The 20,149-nt window shown below is 43.1% G+C and overlaps 1 protein-coding gene across 2 annotated transcripts; it reads left to right on the plus strand.

The window, feature by feature from the left end:
• The first annotated feature begins 7,735 nt into the window (after positions 1–7,735).
• Positions 7,736–20,001, plus strand: LOC108026829 (integrin alpha-PS3). 2 transcript variants are annotated; one of them, XM_017098000.3, is made up of 8 exons: positions 7,736–8,414; positions 15,750–16,734; positions 16,797–16,899; positions 16,961–17,545; positions 17,605–17,734; positions 18,043–18,405; positions 18,470–19,355; positions 19,418–20,001. In XM_017098000.3, exons 1-8 carry the CDS (start codon positions 8,215–8,217, stop codon positions 19,520–19,522), a joined length of 3,357 nt encoding a protein of 1,118 aa, XP_016953489.1. In that variant the 5' UTR covers positions 7,736–8,214; the 3' UTR covers positions 19,523–20,001. The 2 variants fall into 2 exon arrangements, with proteins under 2 accessions (XP_016953489.1, XP_016953490.1); XM_017098001.3 differs by lacking the exon at positions 7,736–8,414 and adding an exon at positions 13,839–14,211.
• The last annotated feature ends 148 nt before the right edge of the window (positions 20,002–20,149 follow it).

Raw genomic sequence — 20,149 nt, forward strand, 5'->3', positions numbered from 1 at the left:
ATTCAATTACATTTAAATTAAATTTAAAATTTAAAACAAACGTCAGTGTGGCGGGAGAGAGAGGCGGTTTTTACCGCTTCGCAACATGTTGCGCAGCATGTTGAGGGGATATGTTTCAACCGTTTTCAGTGAATTTCTCTAAAATCATGAATGAAGTATATTTTTAACAATATATTTGCTAGCAATCAAAATAAACAACATGAATTAATCAAATATTTTTTAAACAATTTGAGTTCAATATAAAGTTATACACCTAAATTAAGTGATATAAAAATGATTTTGAATACAAGATTTTAATTTAATTATTATGAATATGAAAATTATGAAATAAAAATATATATGTTTTTCACGTAAGCTTTTTAATTTTGAAAATCACTTATTTTAAAGCTACAGCGCAACACTTCATTTATGAATGACTGGCGGAGAAAATAGCGATAAGTGTACGCAAGCATTCTGATAAAACCCAAAAAACCCAAACGACTTCCGCATTCTAACATTGTTTTGATTTCAATTTAACTTAAAAACAAAAACCACTCGCTGTAGTTTTTCGTTAATAATTCGTGTGTTTTCCACATCAAAAATGGCGACGGCTCAGCGCTCATTAAATGCAGCGAAATCATGCCGCGGCCATACAGAAAACATATCTTTATCTGCGGCCTTAACTGTCTATTGTTTGGCCAGAGCAAAGCGGCAGTCAGGCAGCCGAGAAAAACGATTTCTTTATGGTGCAAACAGCGTCATAATTTAGATCTAATTGTCAGATACTTGCAGCCGGGCCACAACTGCACGTCGCTGGGCCCAGCAGCCCCGTGGAAATGCGGCTGTGGAAACGTGGATGTGGAAATGAAGACATTTGACGAGGGAGCCGCCGCACTGGACAGCCGAGGAGCAGCTTGGCCGGGCGGATTTCTACGTCAATTACGGCGCGGAGCGTTTTATTGGCCAATGGCGTGCTGGGCGCGTATTAAGCCCGCTCGCTGATAGCGGCCACCTCGCTCCGCCCTCGCCCCCCACCCCTGTCGGAGCGCACCAGCTCCCTGCCCTCCTGCCCACCTGGGCCCACTAATGATGGCCGGAGCGGATACAGATACAGATGCATGCCGTGGCTGCTTATTGGAAGTGCATCTAATGAGACATTGGCATTGCTGGCCGCAATTTGGGGCCAGTGAATCGCCGAATCGGGTTTGAAAAATGCACGCCAATGCCATTCCCCCTGGCAATGGCACAGGAAGTGTTTCAGAATGCATTTCCCATTGCTCGTAGGCAGTCGTCCTAATGGGGCTTACAAAAAAGAATAGAAAATTTCCATTTTCACAAAACCTATATGAAAAGTAGGTAACATAATTATGAATATAAGTAAGTCCTATTAGACTTGTTACTATTTAAAAAATATTGGGTTAACTTGCAAGTTTGAAATGATATCAAAGGTTATATTTATCCCGTAAAAAAGAAAAAAACTTTAAAAATGGATAAATGCTCTAGAGTTGTAAAGTTGTTTACGTTTTTATAAGAATCTTTAACATAAATTAAACATCTTTGTGAACGAATGAAATTTATAAGTATTTGTAAACATTTATTTATTCATCTACTTTATTACATTTTCATGTTTTGTGCGCAAAGGCTGAATGAAAATAATGGTTCAACTACGCATATTTTTAAAATTCTCATATTGTTGTGCGCAAAGGCTGTAGGCAGTGCATTTGTATACACACAATTGGCATGAAATTCGATTTTATGAATGAAATTCGCCAGCACACGTTTCTTGGCTTGTTTTTGTTTCCGGCTGTCGGAATAAATCAAACGTCTGAGGCACATCAAAGCGCTGTTGTGTGACATTTGAACTGCCAGCGGAAATGAATGGATGTTCTCCGAAGAAATTTGGCTATAAATACACCCATATTCCCCTTTCATTATGCAAATCCGTGCGACATCGTTGCGTATGCGTAATATCGGGAGGCTCGCTTTGGGAGGCTACCCTTGGCATTTCTCACGATAATTAGTACCAGCCGGTGGGCGGCAAGACTCGCCGCTGGGTGGGCGAGGGCCAGGTGGGCGTGGGCGTGGGCAGCTTAAGCGACGGCAATTTGCGGTGCCTCAAGGATATTCGATGACAAAAAGAAATTGCTTTGTATTAAGCCGGCTGCCAGTGTCTAGACTGATTTCCACAGCACACATGGGGCATATGTGCAGTGTGTGGCACGGGGTGTGCGAGGGGTGTGGGGTGTACTGTGGTGCGGGAGCTGTGTGTAATAGTCCGCTTAGGCTTGCCATGCTGTCGGCACTTTACATCAAAGTAAAGCCATTGCAATTGGCTAGACAGCGCCTTATAATCCTCTGCCGTCAGTCGGTCGCTTGTGTGCTGCGTTGCCGAACTCCATTCATACGCACTTGCTCGGGAACAGGGAGGCGGACCAGGGATCTGCTGCGGTTTGGTAATGGATAGTGCTGACCAATTGGCACATGCATGGTTAATTGATTTTGACAGAAACTACCCGCGAATATTGGTCTCTGGCAACTGGCACCACTTCCGCTCGCCATGGTCCACACATTCTTTTTATTTCTATTTAAGTTTAAGTACGTGCTGCCCCTTAAATAGTTTAATGCATTGTTTTATGGAGGACTGACTCATTTCCTTGATTGCTCACTGTACTGCCGTTGACTTACTTTCAGCGAGTTTTCAAGGTCGAGACACGCAAAAATACATCTGCGAGTACGAATAAGTTACGGTTGTGGGAAGGGATTAATTCTGTAAATAAAAGCAATGTTTATGCATTTATATTAAATAAATTAATTATTATTGATGTATTCAATAGTTTTTTCTGGAGCTCAATTTTGAATTCCGATAACAATTGATATCAATTTGAGAAATCGATTGTCTGTTTGGTAATTTACATTGAGTGCAAGCACTGGCGCCCTCTAGTTTTCTGCTACTTTTGCTTATCTGGCAACGCCACGTAACGGAAATTTAAAAAACGCCCCAAAGGTGTACAAGAAAACAGAAAGCAAAACTAGAACAAAACTAAATAAAATTAGGAAAATAAAATATATATAAAATAAATTATAAATGTGAGCATTCCTAACAGTGCCTAAAAATTGTAATTTCTTAAGAAGTAATTGAAATGTATAGAAAAGCCAAAGATTAATGATAAGGAAACAGCTTGTTGTTTGTTGAATGACATTTGCTTTGTATTTGTTAAATTTTGACTTCGGTAATAGCTAGTGAGTAAATACTCACTAAATTGTTTAGGAGATAAGCTGAGTGGCATCATAAATTAAGTGATTGTTGACGTAACAATGCCACTATAGTGTATTCAATTCAAAACATGCGGAAGGTTTCTTTCACTTTGAGAATGTTAATAATTTTGGGTTGAATAATTTAAATCAAAACCACTTTTTATCACCCGTGTACGATGCTTGTTATTTGAGTATTTATTTAGCCAGAATTTCAATGCATTCACACAGAGGAGATTTTATATACCTAAGTGTGCCTATAGGCATGCACACTTTCCCCGGATTTCAAACCTAATTATGTAAAAAACCATAAACGCAGGAATAAGCCGTTGCTGCGAGTTTGCATTCATAAATCCGAAAAAAATCCGAACGGCAGCTGCAGCCGCAGCTAATCACGTTCCTCCGGAGACGCCCGGGCGGAGTCTTAGCCGGTCATGATTTGAATTTTAATTTGGCCGGAGGTTCTGGGCAGGCGACGACAGCCACTCGTTGATTTTATGTGATGTGTAAGGAGCATTTAACAGATAGTCCGATTGTTTTATGACGACAACGTGCCAGGCGCAACGAACGAGGGCCATTGGCGCGACACTAAAGATGGCAATTACAACCGCCGATCTTACGGATCGGAATGGCCCATTCGGAGTGTCATTGTGGGGTTCGGAGCACGAGATCGCTTTTCGGCTAACCCTGAGCCAAAAAGAAAGAAAACCCGATCACAACGGTTCAAGCTGCCGTTTAGCGTATCAATTACATGTCATACGGCTACTCCCAGTCGGTGAAGCGCGGTCCCTCATCTCGCATTACACACTTGACATATATTTTCGGCTGGGCTCGGCACTCGAGAAGAAATGCAGATAGAGTGCCAGATAGGCCTCGCAGCCGGAAGGGCAGCGGAGAGATATTCTGCGTTCATTCATTGCTTTATGCCTCCGGCTCGGTCGCAGTGAAAGTGTTTCAGCAGTGCCACTCTATTGCCGATTTTTCGCTTGAAAGGCGGCATTATGTGGGCGGCGTCTGCCTCTCATGCGGCCTCCGATATTTGGGCCAGTAGATCAATTACCGACCGGCCTTTTTATGGGCCCAACCTGTCGCCGGCGCTATGTGTCATATAACGCGAAATTCAAAGGGTTGTTTTCGGCAATTACTTTTACGACCGTCTCCCTGCTCTACAACGTCTCCCTTCTATTCTCCCTGGATTTATTGCTCACCTCACTAATATGCAATCATTTCCCTTTCCCCGAACTGCGTGAAATTCTCATTTTTTGGCTGGTAAACAAACCCTCTATCGCATAATTCGTGCATTGGTGACGTCATAGGAAGGTGAGCACCTGAACACCTGCATTGATTCACGGACGTGTTCAGCTTTTTTTTACACTTCCTTTTGACATTTATGCCTGCCCAGAAAGTCCGAATAAGGCACCGCGGCTATAGGCCTCAAGCGCACGTCGCCGATTCGGTAAATATTCAAAGGCACTTGGAAAAAACTTATCACAAAAATAAAAATAATCTTTCAAAGTTGTGTGTATACCTACTAACTATATCAAATTAAGAAACAAATAATATATTAAAAAAATAATGATTTAACTGTCTTCTTTTTAGAATGGGATACATTTTTGAGAGGTTGCTTTGGTCGATGGTCTCGACATTAGATACCCGTAACTTAGCGAAAAAGAGTGCGAGGGAGATGGAGGTATGCATGCAGCAAATCGGCTGTTTTCAAAAGTTTCAACTTAGCGTATTTATGGGCATGAACATTTAAATGCAAAAGATACATTCATAACTTTTTTAAATAAACGCTGCAAGTAATTAGAAATTAGTAAAAGAAATGGAATATTTAAAATATTTTTGCCCTAATACTCATTGTAGTTTGAAATATTTCAACAATTTTGAGAGTATTACTCGAGGGACTACTTTTTCAAAGTGCAGTTTGCACCGCCGCCGTTGCCGCTGTTGATCTGTGAGATGCATGACGCTGCGACTCCGAGTCAACTATGTAATCACAATACACCGATAAGTGCCCGCTGCTCACAATGCAATGGTGACAAGTTGGAGCGCTGAAACTTCCGCCAAGTGTAACTACAGATTGCCGTTGGGAGCGATCCGTTTCAAGGGCAACTCCCCCATTTTCCCCAGTTTCGTGGGCCGGGAACAGTTCAATTTGCACCCTGTTTTCGAGCTGCCTGCATCTGGAGATGTGGGATGCGCGCCAGAAATAGCTGCCCCCGATAGCGGGGGGGTCATGAACTTCAATTATGTGCCTGGTGGTGGGGCGTGGGCCCCTTCGCCCCCGAAGAGCAGGTGCCGCGTTGCCGCCGGGTCGCTGCAATCGTGGCTGCTGCTGGCGTGCACTCGTGTTGCCGCGGGGCAGCAACACATAATTGCTGTCAAATCGCCTGGCGAGCGCTTAATTGCGCATTTCAGTAGCAACATGGCAACGTGGCGTTGGGCAACCGAATTAGCCGCCCTTTTGAACTTGCTGCTGTTTACTCAAGAGCCTGCCTTGCCATCGATTTTAGAACTTTTAAATGGAAATTTATTTATGCCTCCGAATGGGAGCATTCGAAGACTTGTGAATCGACTTTTATGGTGGTAATCTGCTGCTGCAGTTCCGCTTATCGGTGAAAACGACTTTTCTAGACCTCAGACCCCACTTTTGCTTTATAGTTTTTATTGTTTTACATTCGACTTGATAAACGGTCGGCTGTGCCTCTGTCTGCGTTGAAAATCAATTGCCTGGGGGCACAAACACGCAGCGATCTAAGCGCGGTTTTCCAGCCTATCAGCCGGGGAAAACTCAACTAACTACTCCCCTGCTGATCCAATTGAACCTCTGGAACTCTGGACCTCCGAACCCCTGAACCACTGAACCCCGCGTGCCGGCTCGGCTTCATGTCATCGAATCGTTAAGTTAATAAATTGCGGTCACCACCCAACCTACCCCAATGCCGAGTGGATAACGCGAGTGAGGTACGCTCTTACGTATTTGAACTAGGGCCTGCTGATAAGCAGTTCGCTCTGCAAATAGGCCTGCAGCCAAGTTCAATGACAGCAGCGAGCCACTGAATTCGGGTGGCTACTCGCCCGGGAATCGTGATCGGCATCCACCATGCCCGCCATATGCTCTGCGTTCCAGGGGCACTCATCCCCAACCCAAAAAGTAATCACTCAGAGAAAATGGTGAAGATATGTTGCTGTTTGATCCATTTCAAGATGTCAGATAGAAAAGCAATATATCTTTTTTGAATCGTATAATATCAAACAATATCTACAAATACTGTTTAATCCATTTCAAGATGTCAGATCGGATAGCAATATAACTTTTTAAAAACATATAATATATAACAATATGTAAAAATATAATACTAATATTATTATATATTTATAAATAACATTTTAGGGGGAGAACTATATGGTCTATCCTTCTTTCTTAACTTTAGGTAATAATCTTTATTAAATATCTCTTTTGGTAGCAGAGCACTCATAGAGTAATATGATTCTATTAAAACCGCTTATGTAGATGAGAAATGTCCTTACAACATCTCTAAATCCCCAAAAACACTTCAATTTGTTCCTTTTCTCTCTGCAGATCTTGATGGGCCTGCATTGAGGGCATGGTAAATATTAATTATAACGAAATATACAATATGATGAGGAACAAATAAGCAGGCCTGTCTCCCTTCGCAGTAAGTATTCATAATAAAGTACGGCTCCCTGTTGGAACTCCATGGTGACAGGCGGCGAGAAGGCGACGCTGCTTTTTCCCTACCCAGGCCCTCGCACTTGGGCGTTCACTTATTTATGTGCGTCGCCTGTGTGCAGCAATCGCGTAGGGGGAGTGTAAATGCAAGTGGCGTTCCGAACAAGGAGAGCCACCACCACAAATGGTCGAAAGCAGTTTGGGTTGCACCGACGCAGTCCCAGCTCGAAGCCCACTGCTCATGAGGCGCCTTCGCTTTCAAAATACCAGCTATCATAATTTCTTAAACGCATTTATAATAAAATCCAAATAGTAATTTTTAGTAAGCCAAGAATATTTTACTGTAGTTTATGAAGTAGTAAATATGAAATTATAGTTTTTATTTAATCTGTAGAAAAAGAAAAAAATCTGGTGTAGTGCATATAATGTTTTAACTAATGCCAAATAGTTGTTTCTAATACATCTTTGCAATCTTACCTATATTATTTTATCAAGGTGATAGTCTAAAACATAAGCTAACAGTATGTTTTTCATGTATGTATTCATATTTAATGTACTTTTTTTTTAATTTTGTAAGCAAAAGGCTTTATAAGGAGAAATAAAAGAGAGAAATATCGAGAAACCTGCACGCAGATGTACACAGATACACATGTTTTCGTGTACCTAAGCCTCTTGATAAGTCAGGGCCCTCTCAGCTGAGAACCTCGCTTTCGACAATCGTGGTGGTGGACACACCGGGCGGCGGAATCGACGGCGGTCCAAGTCTGCTGCAGCACTTGAGTTCATTTCATTTCGGTTCGAGTCGTCGGAGAGCGAAAACGTCCAAAGTTCGGCTGCAGCACTGATCTCTTGCCTCGCCTGTAGACCAGAGTTGCGGAAATAAAAGCCCGTGTACGCCATATAGCATATATCACGCATGGTGCAGATAGTATGGTCCAGCAGTCGTTATAGCGTGTGGTTACAACAACTTGTCGCCGGCAGAAGTGACAAAGGAAAAACAAGTTCTGCCCGATTTTCAGCTAGATCTAGCGAGAGCACGGCGAAAGCCGGCTGGGCTTAATTAAATTAATATAATTCCAAGGGAACGCGGCGGCGCAGCGATCTCGGGTGTGTGAGTGCTTCAATTAAATTCAATAAATCACAAATAAGTGAGTGCGGCGACGGATCCTGTTTTAGTGGTGTGGCTCTCTGGCGCAATTGTGATTTATTGGCCCCTGAGGAGCCGGGGTGAATTCAAGTGAAATTAGGGAATTACGAATGCGAAATCTTAATTTTGATGAGTTCCAATGAAAGTTGCTGAATCGAAAATGTTTCGCCTCGTGTTCCTCGTGTTCCTCGCTCTCTTGGCCCTGCCCGCGCAAATCGAAGGGTTCAACTTCATGCCGCGACCTATCAGGGCGATAAACTCGCCGACGCATCTGAAGTTCCACCTCAACCAAACTCGCAGCTCCTACTTCGGATACACGCTCGTCATCCGCGAGACCAGGTGAGTTGCCTCAGATCGCTGTAAATATTTGCCTATGCGTGTGGGGAGTGTGAAACATTTACGCTTATTGCGATAACCGACAAGCATATTTTGTGTTTGACTTGGCACAAGACAAGCTAGGGCTTTCGATTCAAAGGCAACACCTTTGTCAATATTTTGAAACTTCTGGCACACGGAAATGGAAACTGAAAGGGGATCAACAAAAGTGGGAAGCTCGCCAAATTAGTACCGCTTTGGGGCGCTCTACTGGCACTTAACACTTTGTACGGCAATTAAAATGTTATTTTCGCCCGGTCGTAAATGAATACTCCTCATAGAGGCACAGCGACTTTCGGAACAGAAAACCCAGCTTGAAAACCCCTCAGAAACAATACCACTTGAGAGCAGAATTTCTAAAAATAACAAAAAACTGGCTACTTCAACTTCAATTGCCATCAGTTGCAATCGCCACAGATCTCTGAGATCGCGACTCTGTCTTGAACAATTGACAAACCCGAATACTTTTTAGTGAGCCGGGCGACCTACATATCATATGATATGTAGACCCGATGGCGGCGACTTTTGCTTGGAGTACGGGCCCCAGAATGACATCACACACCTCAAGCGGCGCCACAAATCACAGTTAATTGAATGTGAAGAAAGTGCTCAGATCGAAGCTCAGATACGCTTATTCACATACTTCCCGAAGATTTCGTCTAGGGGTTCAGTCTTAAATTACGATAAAACTAATTATATTTAGGGTTGAATTGTATGAATGCCATCAGGTGTTGTAGTGTATCTAAAATATTTAAATTACAAAGATACTTTCTGAAGAATTCTCCTTGAGGTTCAGTCTTAAATCACAAGGAATCTACTCATCTTTAGGGATTAATGATGAAAACAAAAATTAGTTCTGTATATGTCATTAGGTACTATATAGTATCTGAAATATTTAAATTCTAAAAGATACTTTCTGAAGAATTCTCTTTTATGAAGAATTTTTCTTCAGGTTCAGTCTTTAATTACAAGGAATCTTCACGTCTTTCAGTAATGAAAAATAAATAATATATTTGTATGTCATTAGCTATTGTATCTAAAATTTTTGATTCCAAAGATACTTTTCGAATAATTTACTTTGAGGTAATGAAATAGGGTGTATTCATCAGGTGTGGTAGAGTATCTAAAAAATTTTAGTTAAAAAGATACTTCCTGAAGAATTCTTCTCGAAGTTCAATCTTTAAATACAAGTAATATAGTCATCTTTAAGGTTTAGTGGTGAAAAACAAAAATTAGTTCTGTGTATGTCATTAGGTACTATAGTATCAGAAATATTTAAATTCTAAAAGATACTTTCCGAAGAATTCACTTTAAGGTTTACTCTCAAGTTATAAAAAACTACTCATCTTTAAGGTTTAGTGGTGACACAGGATGAATGCCCTCAGGTGTTGTAGAGTACCTAAAATATTTAAATACCAAAGAATCTTTTCGAAGGATTGACCTTAAGTCTTTTTCTTTTTATAGAGCATTACATTTTGTAGAGTATTTAAAATTATAAGTTTCATAGCTTTTTGTGTCGAAATTCGGGTCACAGCCTCAGAACGAGCACTTTGGTTTGTTAACTTGACGAGTACATCCATATCTTGTTTTTATTCCGGCAATCAGTAAACCTGGTTAGAATGCAGTACCCGTACGTGATCATAACGAGCAGGCTGTTGGCCATATTTTATTTCCATAAACCTGGATGGGTAATTTGGAACTTCCTCTACGGTACCCACTTCCCCCCTCCGATTTTAGTTTTTTATCGCCAGCACTTTAAAGCCAAAATACCCATGGCTGTTGGCCATTACGCAGTGCGCCTAATTATGTACGGAAATTGCGCGTAAAATCACGACAAGCCGTAATTTATTTCACATCAATTGAAGCTGGCTGAAACAAACAAAAAGTTTGGGGCTTGTTTATGGTTTCCCAATGAAATTCACGCAAATGTTGCACTCCTGCCACACTCACTCACCCAGTGTTTCCCAATACCACTTGCATTCTGGCGAAGTGAGTCACAAATGCTTCCCATCCGATGTGGAGGCGACGGCGTCTGCAGACCCGTCCCCATACCAGCACTCCTCCCCCGAAGAGTTCCCCGCTCAGCTGACACCACACACAAATATTTTTAGCCGTCTTACTCTGGGTCATTAAACCGAATTCCGAAAAACACAACCGGAGACTCCGCAACGGAAGGCGGTGCAGCATGGTGGCTTTTGTTCTTAACATTTGATGACCGCAAGCTGCTGCGTTTCTTTGTTTTTGTTTGGACGAGGCGGTGCAGATGGAGATGGCGGGGAGATTTGTGTGGTCCGTACCACGGCTTATTGTCCGCACACATAAACAGATAAATGCTCCTTGTTCGGCATTTAAACAAAGCGCCACCGCCTCCCGCCAATCTTCTGCTCAAGAAAGTACACTAACTGTCTGAACTTTGGATTTTCATAATTGTTTTTACCCAAAAATCTCTTTATAGAGCTGAAAAGAAGTAGTATTTTTTATTTATAACAATGTTTTGTTGAAATACTTATTTTAACTCTTTTATTTGCAATACATTTAAATACAAGTACACATTCACCTAATAAATGGGTTTCACATCACAAGTACTTCTCAAAAATGGCTCAGAATTAAAGCTTTGCAATGATTTTCCTTTTTCATTTGTTTTTTATCACCGTTTAACACTTTTTTGTTTTACATCCTCTTTTTAAAAAAGTGTCACTTGTTTCTCTTTTTTTCTTAGCAAGCTATTCCGATTTTTTTTATATTTGTTTATGAATGAAATTTTTGATTCATTTAACATTTTTTTTGTTTCACATCCTGAAATCAAAAATGTGTCATTTGTTTCGATCTTTCAATTTTTTACAAGCCATTTCTACTATTTAATAATTTTGTTAAGGAATGGGATGAGTTTATTTTAAAGATTATTTGAGACTTTTTCCTTAATTGTATTTAAAATAATAAAAAACTACAGCTAATTACAAAGTGGCAGAACTTGTACAACATATTGGATACTAGTTTTAGGAAAAATACAAATGTTGGAATTTGCTCGATTTTTTGTTCCACCTTTTTGGCCACAGCTGTATTTAAGCACAAAGGCCAGGGCCAAAGTGGTGATGGGCATGGTATGGGGGCAGATGCGTGTGGCAGACATGGCTTACATGGTCATGAGTCACGTCTTGGGGAAATACGTAAGCGATAACCCGTACTTTGTATAACCGAAATTTCAGTACTTCTCCGCCTTTATCGTTGTGAAAACAAATGTTTGCTGACTGTTTTACTTTTGGCATAAACAATTTCTGCATGAGGTAGCCGCAGTGACAAGTACTCGTTACTGGCCCCACTGAAATTATTGACATTTTCTTTGTGATTGCCGTTTTCTCGCATGCAATCAAGCTCACACTATTGGTCTCGCGCCGTCTTGCGGATAAAGTTACGACGGAAATCAGGCCAGGAAAAAAATGCATGCTTGTGAGTCATCCAGCGACCATCTGACTAAGCCAAAGATTCGTTCCGGGGAAAGCTTCTATCTATGGTGATGCATATGCACGACCAATAAAAAATAAATCAACGAACTATTAGAGGTCAAAAAGATGCCTGGGAAATTAAGTGGTTGATAATATTGTTTGCATTGCAAGTCTAAATATGAAAAAGCAAGACGGCCTCGATTATAAGATACGTCAGTCAGCTTGAGGGAGTGCGAAGGAGACGGAGACATGCCTGCAGCAAGCCAGCTGTTCCCGATAACTTGCACTTTATATGCTTATAACTTATAACCGATATAAACCATTTGTGGAATGCAAATGGCTTTTGATTATCAGAACATTTACAAAACCGTTGACGGGTATACAACTAATCTCCTGTTATCTTTATTAGCAACTAACAGGATGCGTAAAATAAATATATATTACATAGTTGCTTATTTTAACATCTTCAAACTGTTGGAAACTAAAAGGCGAACAAATGTAATTAGAAAAATATTTTAAAGCTTAAGCAGTTTTAATTATTTTTAGTTTGTTGTATTTAGTTTGGTTTAATGTACTTTTAGCCAGCTGCCTCTTTGCTTGGATTTGGGCTTTAATCTGTTGGCTCATCTACTTTTATCAGTAGTGATATCTATGAGTCAGTCCGTTTTTTGGATGCTTCAAAACAAACACCTCTATTATAATTTGAGTAATACCCATGAAAAGTGAAAATATGGCGAGGCAAGCGCTTTTAAGATGGTACTCACGCCACTCCCACGAGAGCCCCAACGGTACCGTGAGTAAGCCTGGCCAAAACAGAGCGGTTCTCTCTTACCTTTTGGAACGGAACGAACAGGGGCGGATTCAGGTAGCGCGGGGCCATAGAAAATTGTTCCTCTGGGTCTGTGTTTACCATTCTCAATATTCTCAAAAAGCATTTAATTAAAACATATTTAATAATGTAATCTAAGCATCTCTATACATCCTCTATTAACTTTTTATACCCTTGCAGAGGGTATAATGATTTCAGTCAGAAGTTTGCAACGCAGTGAAGGATACGTTTCCGACCCCATAAAGTATATATATTCTTGATCAACGTCACAAGACGAGTCGATCTAGCTATGTCCTTCTGTCCGTCTGATCTGTCCGTCAGTCTGTATGTCCGTCCGATTCTACGCAAACTAGTCCCTCAGTTTAAAGCTATCGGGCTGAAACTTTCCCAAAAGTCTTTATTCTATTGCAGGTAGGATATTAGTCGGAACCAGCCAGATCGGACAACATTATCTTATAGCTCCCATAGGAACTATCGGGAAAAAAAATAAATATATATATCTTTGGTGTTTTTTAACATATACCTTTCTAAGCTTGGATATAACATTTTTAAATTAGTTCTGAATTTCGAATTAAATTTTATCAAAATCGGACGACTATATCATTTAGCTGTCATAGGAACAAACGGAAAATTAGTGGTAAATAATATGGAAAAATTATATCTTCGGTGTTTTTAACATATAACCTCCTACGCTGGGAAAAAAATTTTTTATTTGGTTTTGAATTTTATCAAAATCGGACAACTCTATCATATAGCTGCCATAGAAACGATCGGCAAATTAGTCGGAAAACATGAAATTAAAATTATATCTTTGGTGTTTTTTAACATTTAACCTTATAAGCTTGAAAATTACTTTTTTGCCGAAGTTAACTTCTTTTCTTGTTTTATCAAGAACTTGGTTTAAAAAAATAATAGGTATGATTTTGTCAGATGACCTCAGCGACAAAACTAGGTAAAAATTAATGCTGGATCAGATAGTGCGCGGGGCCCGAGCATAAGCTTTTCTCCTAACTTGCCCAATGCGCTACTGATCATGAAGTCGTCTCTGCCGTGAGCACCGCCGAGCGCTAAGACGGTCGGCAGGTCGGTCTGAAAAACTGTTCAGTCAGTAGCTCACAGTCTTTCGATCGGGACGGTTCCGAACCGAAACCATATCCGGGAGAGCAGTTCGCTCGACGAAAGTGATAATACACAAGTGGACAGTATTCAGCAGTCGATCGCGTGGCGCAGCACTAACCAGTTGAATAATCGTGGTCTAAAGACTTAACTTTACACTTTTGTGGGGCTGTAAAACCGCATAAATGGCGCGGCAAGGTCGCGAATTCTGGGTGGCACTGGTGGTGCTTTCCGTGTGCCTCTCCAGCCACTGCGATGCATTCAATCTCTCGCCGCGGCCCAACAGGCAGATACTGGACCCCCAGTTCGCCACAAGCCTGCCCAAAGTGCGTGCGTCATACTTCGGATTCACGATGAGCCTGCGACCCAATGGGTAAGACTCCCTGGCCCAACCCCGACCATCTCCACCAGCTCCCGCATCTTCGATTTACCCACTCCACAGCCACTCCACCGGGGAGTAAACAGGTTGTGCGGAGATGATGATTCACGCTGGCAAACGCCAATCGAATAGTAGCTGTAAAATTGAATGAACTTTTCTGAAAATGCCCCGCCAGCAAAAGCTGAAAAAAGTGTCAAAAGAAGAAATTCCGCACACTTAAAGCCTTGTGCAAACGATGAAGTCATACTCTCAATTCAATTATCTACCATATCGATGAGGTGTAGTCCAGCACATAGACCCATGGTACATATATATAGGGTATATGGTTTTATGGAGCCATCAAGCACAGTCGCCACCGATTGTATATTGTTGGAGCTGAAAGTTATTTATTTGCATAACTGCAACGCTGCACGTCCAAACCTTTGTTGGCTTTATAAGTCAGCTATTTAGGGCGGAGGTCGGTGTGTAAGGTTTAGAAACAACGAACCGCCAAGCGTCAATGCCAATTTGTTATCAGCCAACGTTGATAGCTTCGTTTCACCGATTCACGATAAGATTGCCGCTGTCACAGTAAAAATCCGCTAAGAGAAATGCACACAACATATTGACTGGGAGCTATGTTGCACAGATAGAGAATTCGGGTTGATTCGACCGCCTGTATCTTATCGAATTCCCAGTGTCGAGCCAATCCACTTTGGATTCAGCGGAAAAGTCGAGTAATAGATGAGACATACCTACTCAATAATTAGGCGACCATGTCTGAGTAACACCGATAAAGCAAGCGCAGAATCGCAACACACACAGAAATACTTAGGTTTTGTTGTTGAGTATTAATATATTTAGATAAAATAATAGAAACTTAATTTACTTTCTTAGATTATATTACTAGATCTTGATCTACAAGATACATTAAAATCAACACATAACTATCCATATATTTTATAAATAAAATTATTTCTATCTCATTTTCTCTGTGTGCACGTATTCATTGCTCTTTGCTTTGCTTTGTGCTTTGGTATACAAATTTGTATCTTTGGGTAGTATTTCATATAGATTCCTGCGAATTATTTGTGAAGACTCCACTTTTCTAATAAAATATTTTTAGGTTCGAAATAAATGATCGATGATGATACAAAAATAAACAAGAATAGGTGCTAGGTCGAATGTCTCGTCTTATATATACCCTTTACTCCCTTAACCAGTTTTATAATAAATATAAATAGTGGATTATATGCGATGTTTAGATGTTTGGATAAAGATATATACCAAGTATAAGCTGTTTCATATTTAATAATTTGTATTCCAACTATTTTAATATAATCCTTTAGGGTACTAAAACGTTGGCTTGCAAAAGTCACCAAAATGCAAATATCCTAATAAATAAATATATAACTTTGTTTGATTAAAAAATAATCATTTCTGTTTAAGAAATAATATGCTCATTATAGCAAAAGCCGACAATCAATATTTTTTTAATGCGAAAGATGAGTAATTTAATAAACAACTGTTTACGCTTTTATCTGTGATTCCAGCATCATTGTGGGAGCTCCGCGGGCGCAATCCACCTTGGAGTCGCAACGCAGCATCAATGAGACGGGGGCGATATACAGGTGCTCCCTGGCAGACGGAGCCTGCAGCCCGTATGTCCTGGATCCCCGGGGAAACGTGGATGCGCCCTACAACGAGTACACCTACGACTCGGAGCGCAAGGACTTCCAGTGGCTGGGAGGAGCCATGGACGGCGGCACCAGGGATACGGATAAGCTGCTGGTGTGCGCCCCGCGGTTCTATGCGCCCGGCCAGCGGGACTACTTCATGCACGGAGTCTGCTACTGGGTCAACAACACGGTGGCCAGCACTCCGGAGCACGTGACCCGCATCTCTCCACTCCGCCTGAAGTCGGACCAAGTGAAGGAGGTCGGCAACATCTCCAGCTACTTCTACATTATGGGCGAACTGGGACTGAGCGCCCATGTGGCCGATGACAACTCCAAGTTCCTGATCGGTGCCCCTGGCATCAATACGTGGAAGGGATCGGTGATTCTCTACCGCCAGGTGGATCCCGTGGACAATCCCACTGCCGCCAGGCGTGACACGAGCAGGGCGCTCCGGCGAGTGGTTCGCGATGTGGACACCAACGAATACACGCCGGAGCACTATGCCCCGGAGATACCCCACCCACAGAACTGGGGCCAGGAGGACGACTCGTACTTCGGCTATGCGGTGGGCTCCGGCTACTTCGACAGCGCCAACCCGAGCACCCTGCTCTACGTGGCCACCGCTCCGCAGGCCAACAAGCAGTCCGGCGAGGCCTACATCTTCGATGTCCGCGGCAAGAGCATCCACAAGTACCACGTCTTCCGCGGCGAGCAGTTTGGCGAATACTTCGGCTACTCCATCTTGGCGGAGGATCTCAATGGTGACGGCAGGACGGATGTCATCATATCGGCGCCTCAGTACGCACTGGAGGATTCCCATGACAATGGGGCTATCTACGTGTTCATCAACAAAGGCTTTGTGAGTAATACATAAGGAGGGTTTCCGGAACAAGGATGACTAATGTCGCCTTATCGTTGCAGTTCAACTTTGAGAGGCAGATTCTACGTTCGCCAGTGGAGAGTCTGGCGCGCTTCGGCACCACTCTTTCGCGCCTGGGAGACCTAAATCACGATGGCTACAATGGTGGGTTTCCCCAGCGATTCCTTATCAGCTTCATTTGAATTATTAATTACCATATTCTCAGACGTGGCCGTGGGAGCTCCCTTTGCCGGCAACGGTTCGGTGTTCATCTACCTGGGCAGCGAACACGGATTGCGGGAGCAGCCGAGCCAGCGGCTGAATGCTCCCTCCCAGCAGCCCTCCAAGTACGGAACGCACATGTTCGGCCACGGGCTGTCCCGCGGATCGGACATAGATGGCAACGGGTTCAACGACTTTGCCATTGGAGCGCCCAATGCCGAGGCCCTGTACCTGTACAAGGCCTATCCCGTCGTGAAGGTCCATGCCACGGTGAAGTCGGAGTCGCGGGAGATCAAGCCGGAGCAGGACAAGGTGAAGATCTCCGCCTGCTACAGACTGAGCACCACCTCCAGGGCGAAGGATGTGCAGCAGCAGGAGCTGGGCATCCGAATCGCCATCGACACCCAGTTGAAGAGGGTGAAGTTCGTCCAGACGCAGAACAATGAGGTGAGCTTCAAGGCGGACGCGAGTCTCGGCGAGCAGTGCCGGGTCTTCGAGGCGCAGGTGCGCTACAGCGAGAAGGACATATTTACGCCCATCGATCTCGAAATGCACTACGAGCTGACGAAGAAGGTTCCCGACTCAGATGGTTAGTACTTAAGAAAATGGAAAGAAGATTTGAGTCACTAACCGAGTATCTTTTAACAGAGTTTTGCGAAACCTGCGCGGTTGTTGATCCCCAGGAACCGACGGTCTCCACGCAGAAGATTATCTTCAGCACGGGCTGTGCCACCGATGTGTGTACCGCAGATCTGCAGCTGAGGAGCAAGAATGTGAGGTATGTCCATATCAGAGTGACTTATAGCACCAGGGTCTTATTAGGAATTATATAAAGTCAATGATGCAGGAGAAGCAGTTTTTACGGAAATGTCACTCCTCTACTAAGTGAGCAAAATAATAATAAGCAAATGGGTATTTAAAGTTAAAAAGGTTTTCCTTTAAAAAAGTTAAAATGTTGCTTTTTGTTAAGTAGTGTAAATGAAAAAATATATATATATATATTTAAGCAGTGAGTAGCTCACACTCAATGAGTAATTAAATTTTTAATAGAGTTATGACTTATATGACTTTTTTGAACTTTCACAGCCCCACTTATATACTGGGAAGTGCCGATACCCTGCGCATCAACTACGAGATCACCAACAATGGAGAGACCGCCTACCTCCCCCAGTTCAACGTGACCAGCACATCCCGCCTGGCCTTCGCCCAGGTTCCTGGCAACTGCAAGGTCGTCGATGCCGTCATGGTGTGCGACCTGAACCGCGGACGACCCCTAGCCAAGGGCGACAGCGACTCCGTGACCATCAGCTTCGATGTGAGCCAACTCACCGGACAGTCGCTGATCATCCAAGCAGAAGTGTTCAGCACGGGCTACGAGAAGAATCCCACGGACAACAAGCAGACCAACGTGATTGGGCTGAAGGAGTTCACCGAAATCGATGCCAGCGGGTAGGGATCCCTTAGACCAATACAACTCATTAAAATCTCATTTATACACCTTGACTACTTTCAGCGGCCAGACAAACAACCAAATCGACTTGGAGCACTACAGCAACTCGGCGGAGATCATCAACAACTACGAGATCAAGAGCAACGGGCCCAGTGTGATCGAGCAGTTGACCGTGTCCTTCCTCATACCCATCTCGTACAAGGTGGCTGGCTCCACTGCCATTATACCCATCATCAATGTGACCAGCCTGAGGCTGCAGGCCACCTACGACTCCCAGCTGCTGGGCGTCGACCTTTACGACCAGAACAACACGCTGCTCCTTGTGGACCCCATCGAGGTGGCCACCACGCACAGCGGGGGCCTGGAGCGGACTGTGATCACCCAGAGCCACGGGCTGAGCTACGACATCCACACCAGTGGACATGTGCACCAGACCATGGAGGTACTCGACACCGACAGGGTGGCCACCGCCTCCATGACCCGCAGGCGGAGGGATCTCAAGGCCCTGACCGCCAATCGCGAGCAATATGCTCGCATCTCGAATGTCAAGGCCCACGATCTGCTGAGCGAGGAGTTCAAGGGCAAGCTACCGGTGAATCGCACCATAGTATTCAACTGTCGGGATCCTGAGACAACCATCTGCGTGCGGGCCGAAATGCAGGTGCACTTTAGGCCGGAGAAGTCCATCAACCTGAACATGCGCTACAGCGTGGATCTGAACGAGGTGAACGCCCTACTGATAGATCCCTGGGAGTACTTTGTCATCCTGACCGACCTCAAGCTGAGCAAGAAGGGCGATCCCACGTCCAGTTCGTTTTCAATTAACCAAAGGATCGAACCGAACATTATATCCAAGCATCTGGAGGCCGGACTGCCCATCTGGATCATCATTGTGTCCGTACTCGGTGGCTTGTTGCTGCTCTCTGCCATAAGCTATGCGCTGTACAAGGTAAGCTATAGGGTAATTGGGAGGAAAGTCCAGTTTCTGACGTACACCTATCTCTCCGCCAGATGGGCTTCTTCAACCGCGCCAAGAAGGACGAGCTGGACAGGCTGGTGCAGCAGAATCCCGTCGAGCCGGAGGCGGAGAACCTCAACAGCGACGGCAATAACTAACTGCGGCGGAGGGTCTCTCCGGCCGTACACATCACATTCGAAATGGATGAGCCAGTTACCAAATCCTATTTTCACAACGCGGGACTACCCACTAAGTGTGTTCTTATGCATTTAACAAGGAGCTAAAAACGAAAAGAGAAATACGAGAAATCTACCTTATAGGATATACGTGCAAACTGGGAACCACGAGACATACAATGTTCTTGCGGGCCTTATTTCTAAGCTAAGTGCCTTGTAATTTATAGTTTACATCCTATTTATAGCCATGTTGCCATTTGTTGTACATATTTATTTTAGTTACTCGTAATTGTAACGATGTTGTAAAGGTAGCTTTACATGGCGACGCAAAAGACTTCATAAACGTGTAAATTGTAAAAACGAAATTAGGGTATCCTACGACGAAACAGCTTGTTTAGAACCTATTCTTGTATTATACTGGAGTATTAAAGAGATGAATAATAATCAAAAACTTAAAAGAACCTTTGTGTTTGTTATTTGTAGCCTTACTAATTAAAAGACTAAGTTGAACCACTGGGGCGGCAGTACACGTAGTGGCGAAGAGTTTGAAGACAAGTATTATATATTTATATAAACGAATAAACTTTATAGTTATAGAATTGTTTGGGA

Source organism: Drosophila biarmipes, chromosome 2R (assembly GCF_025231255.1).
Source record: "Drosophila biarmipes strain raj3 chromosome 2R, RU_DBia_V1.1, whole genome shotgun sequence".
Lineage (NCBI taxonomy): Eukaryota > Metazoa > Arthropoda > Insecta > Diptera > Drosophilidae > Drosophila > Drosophila biarmipes.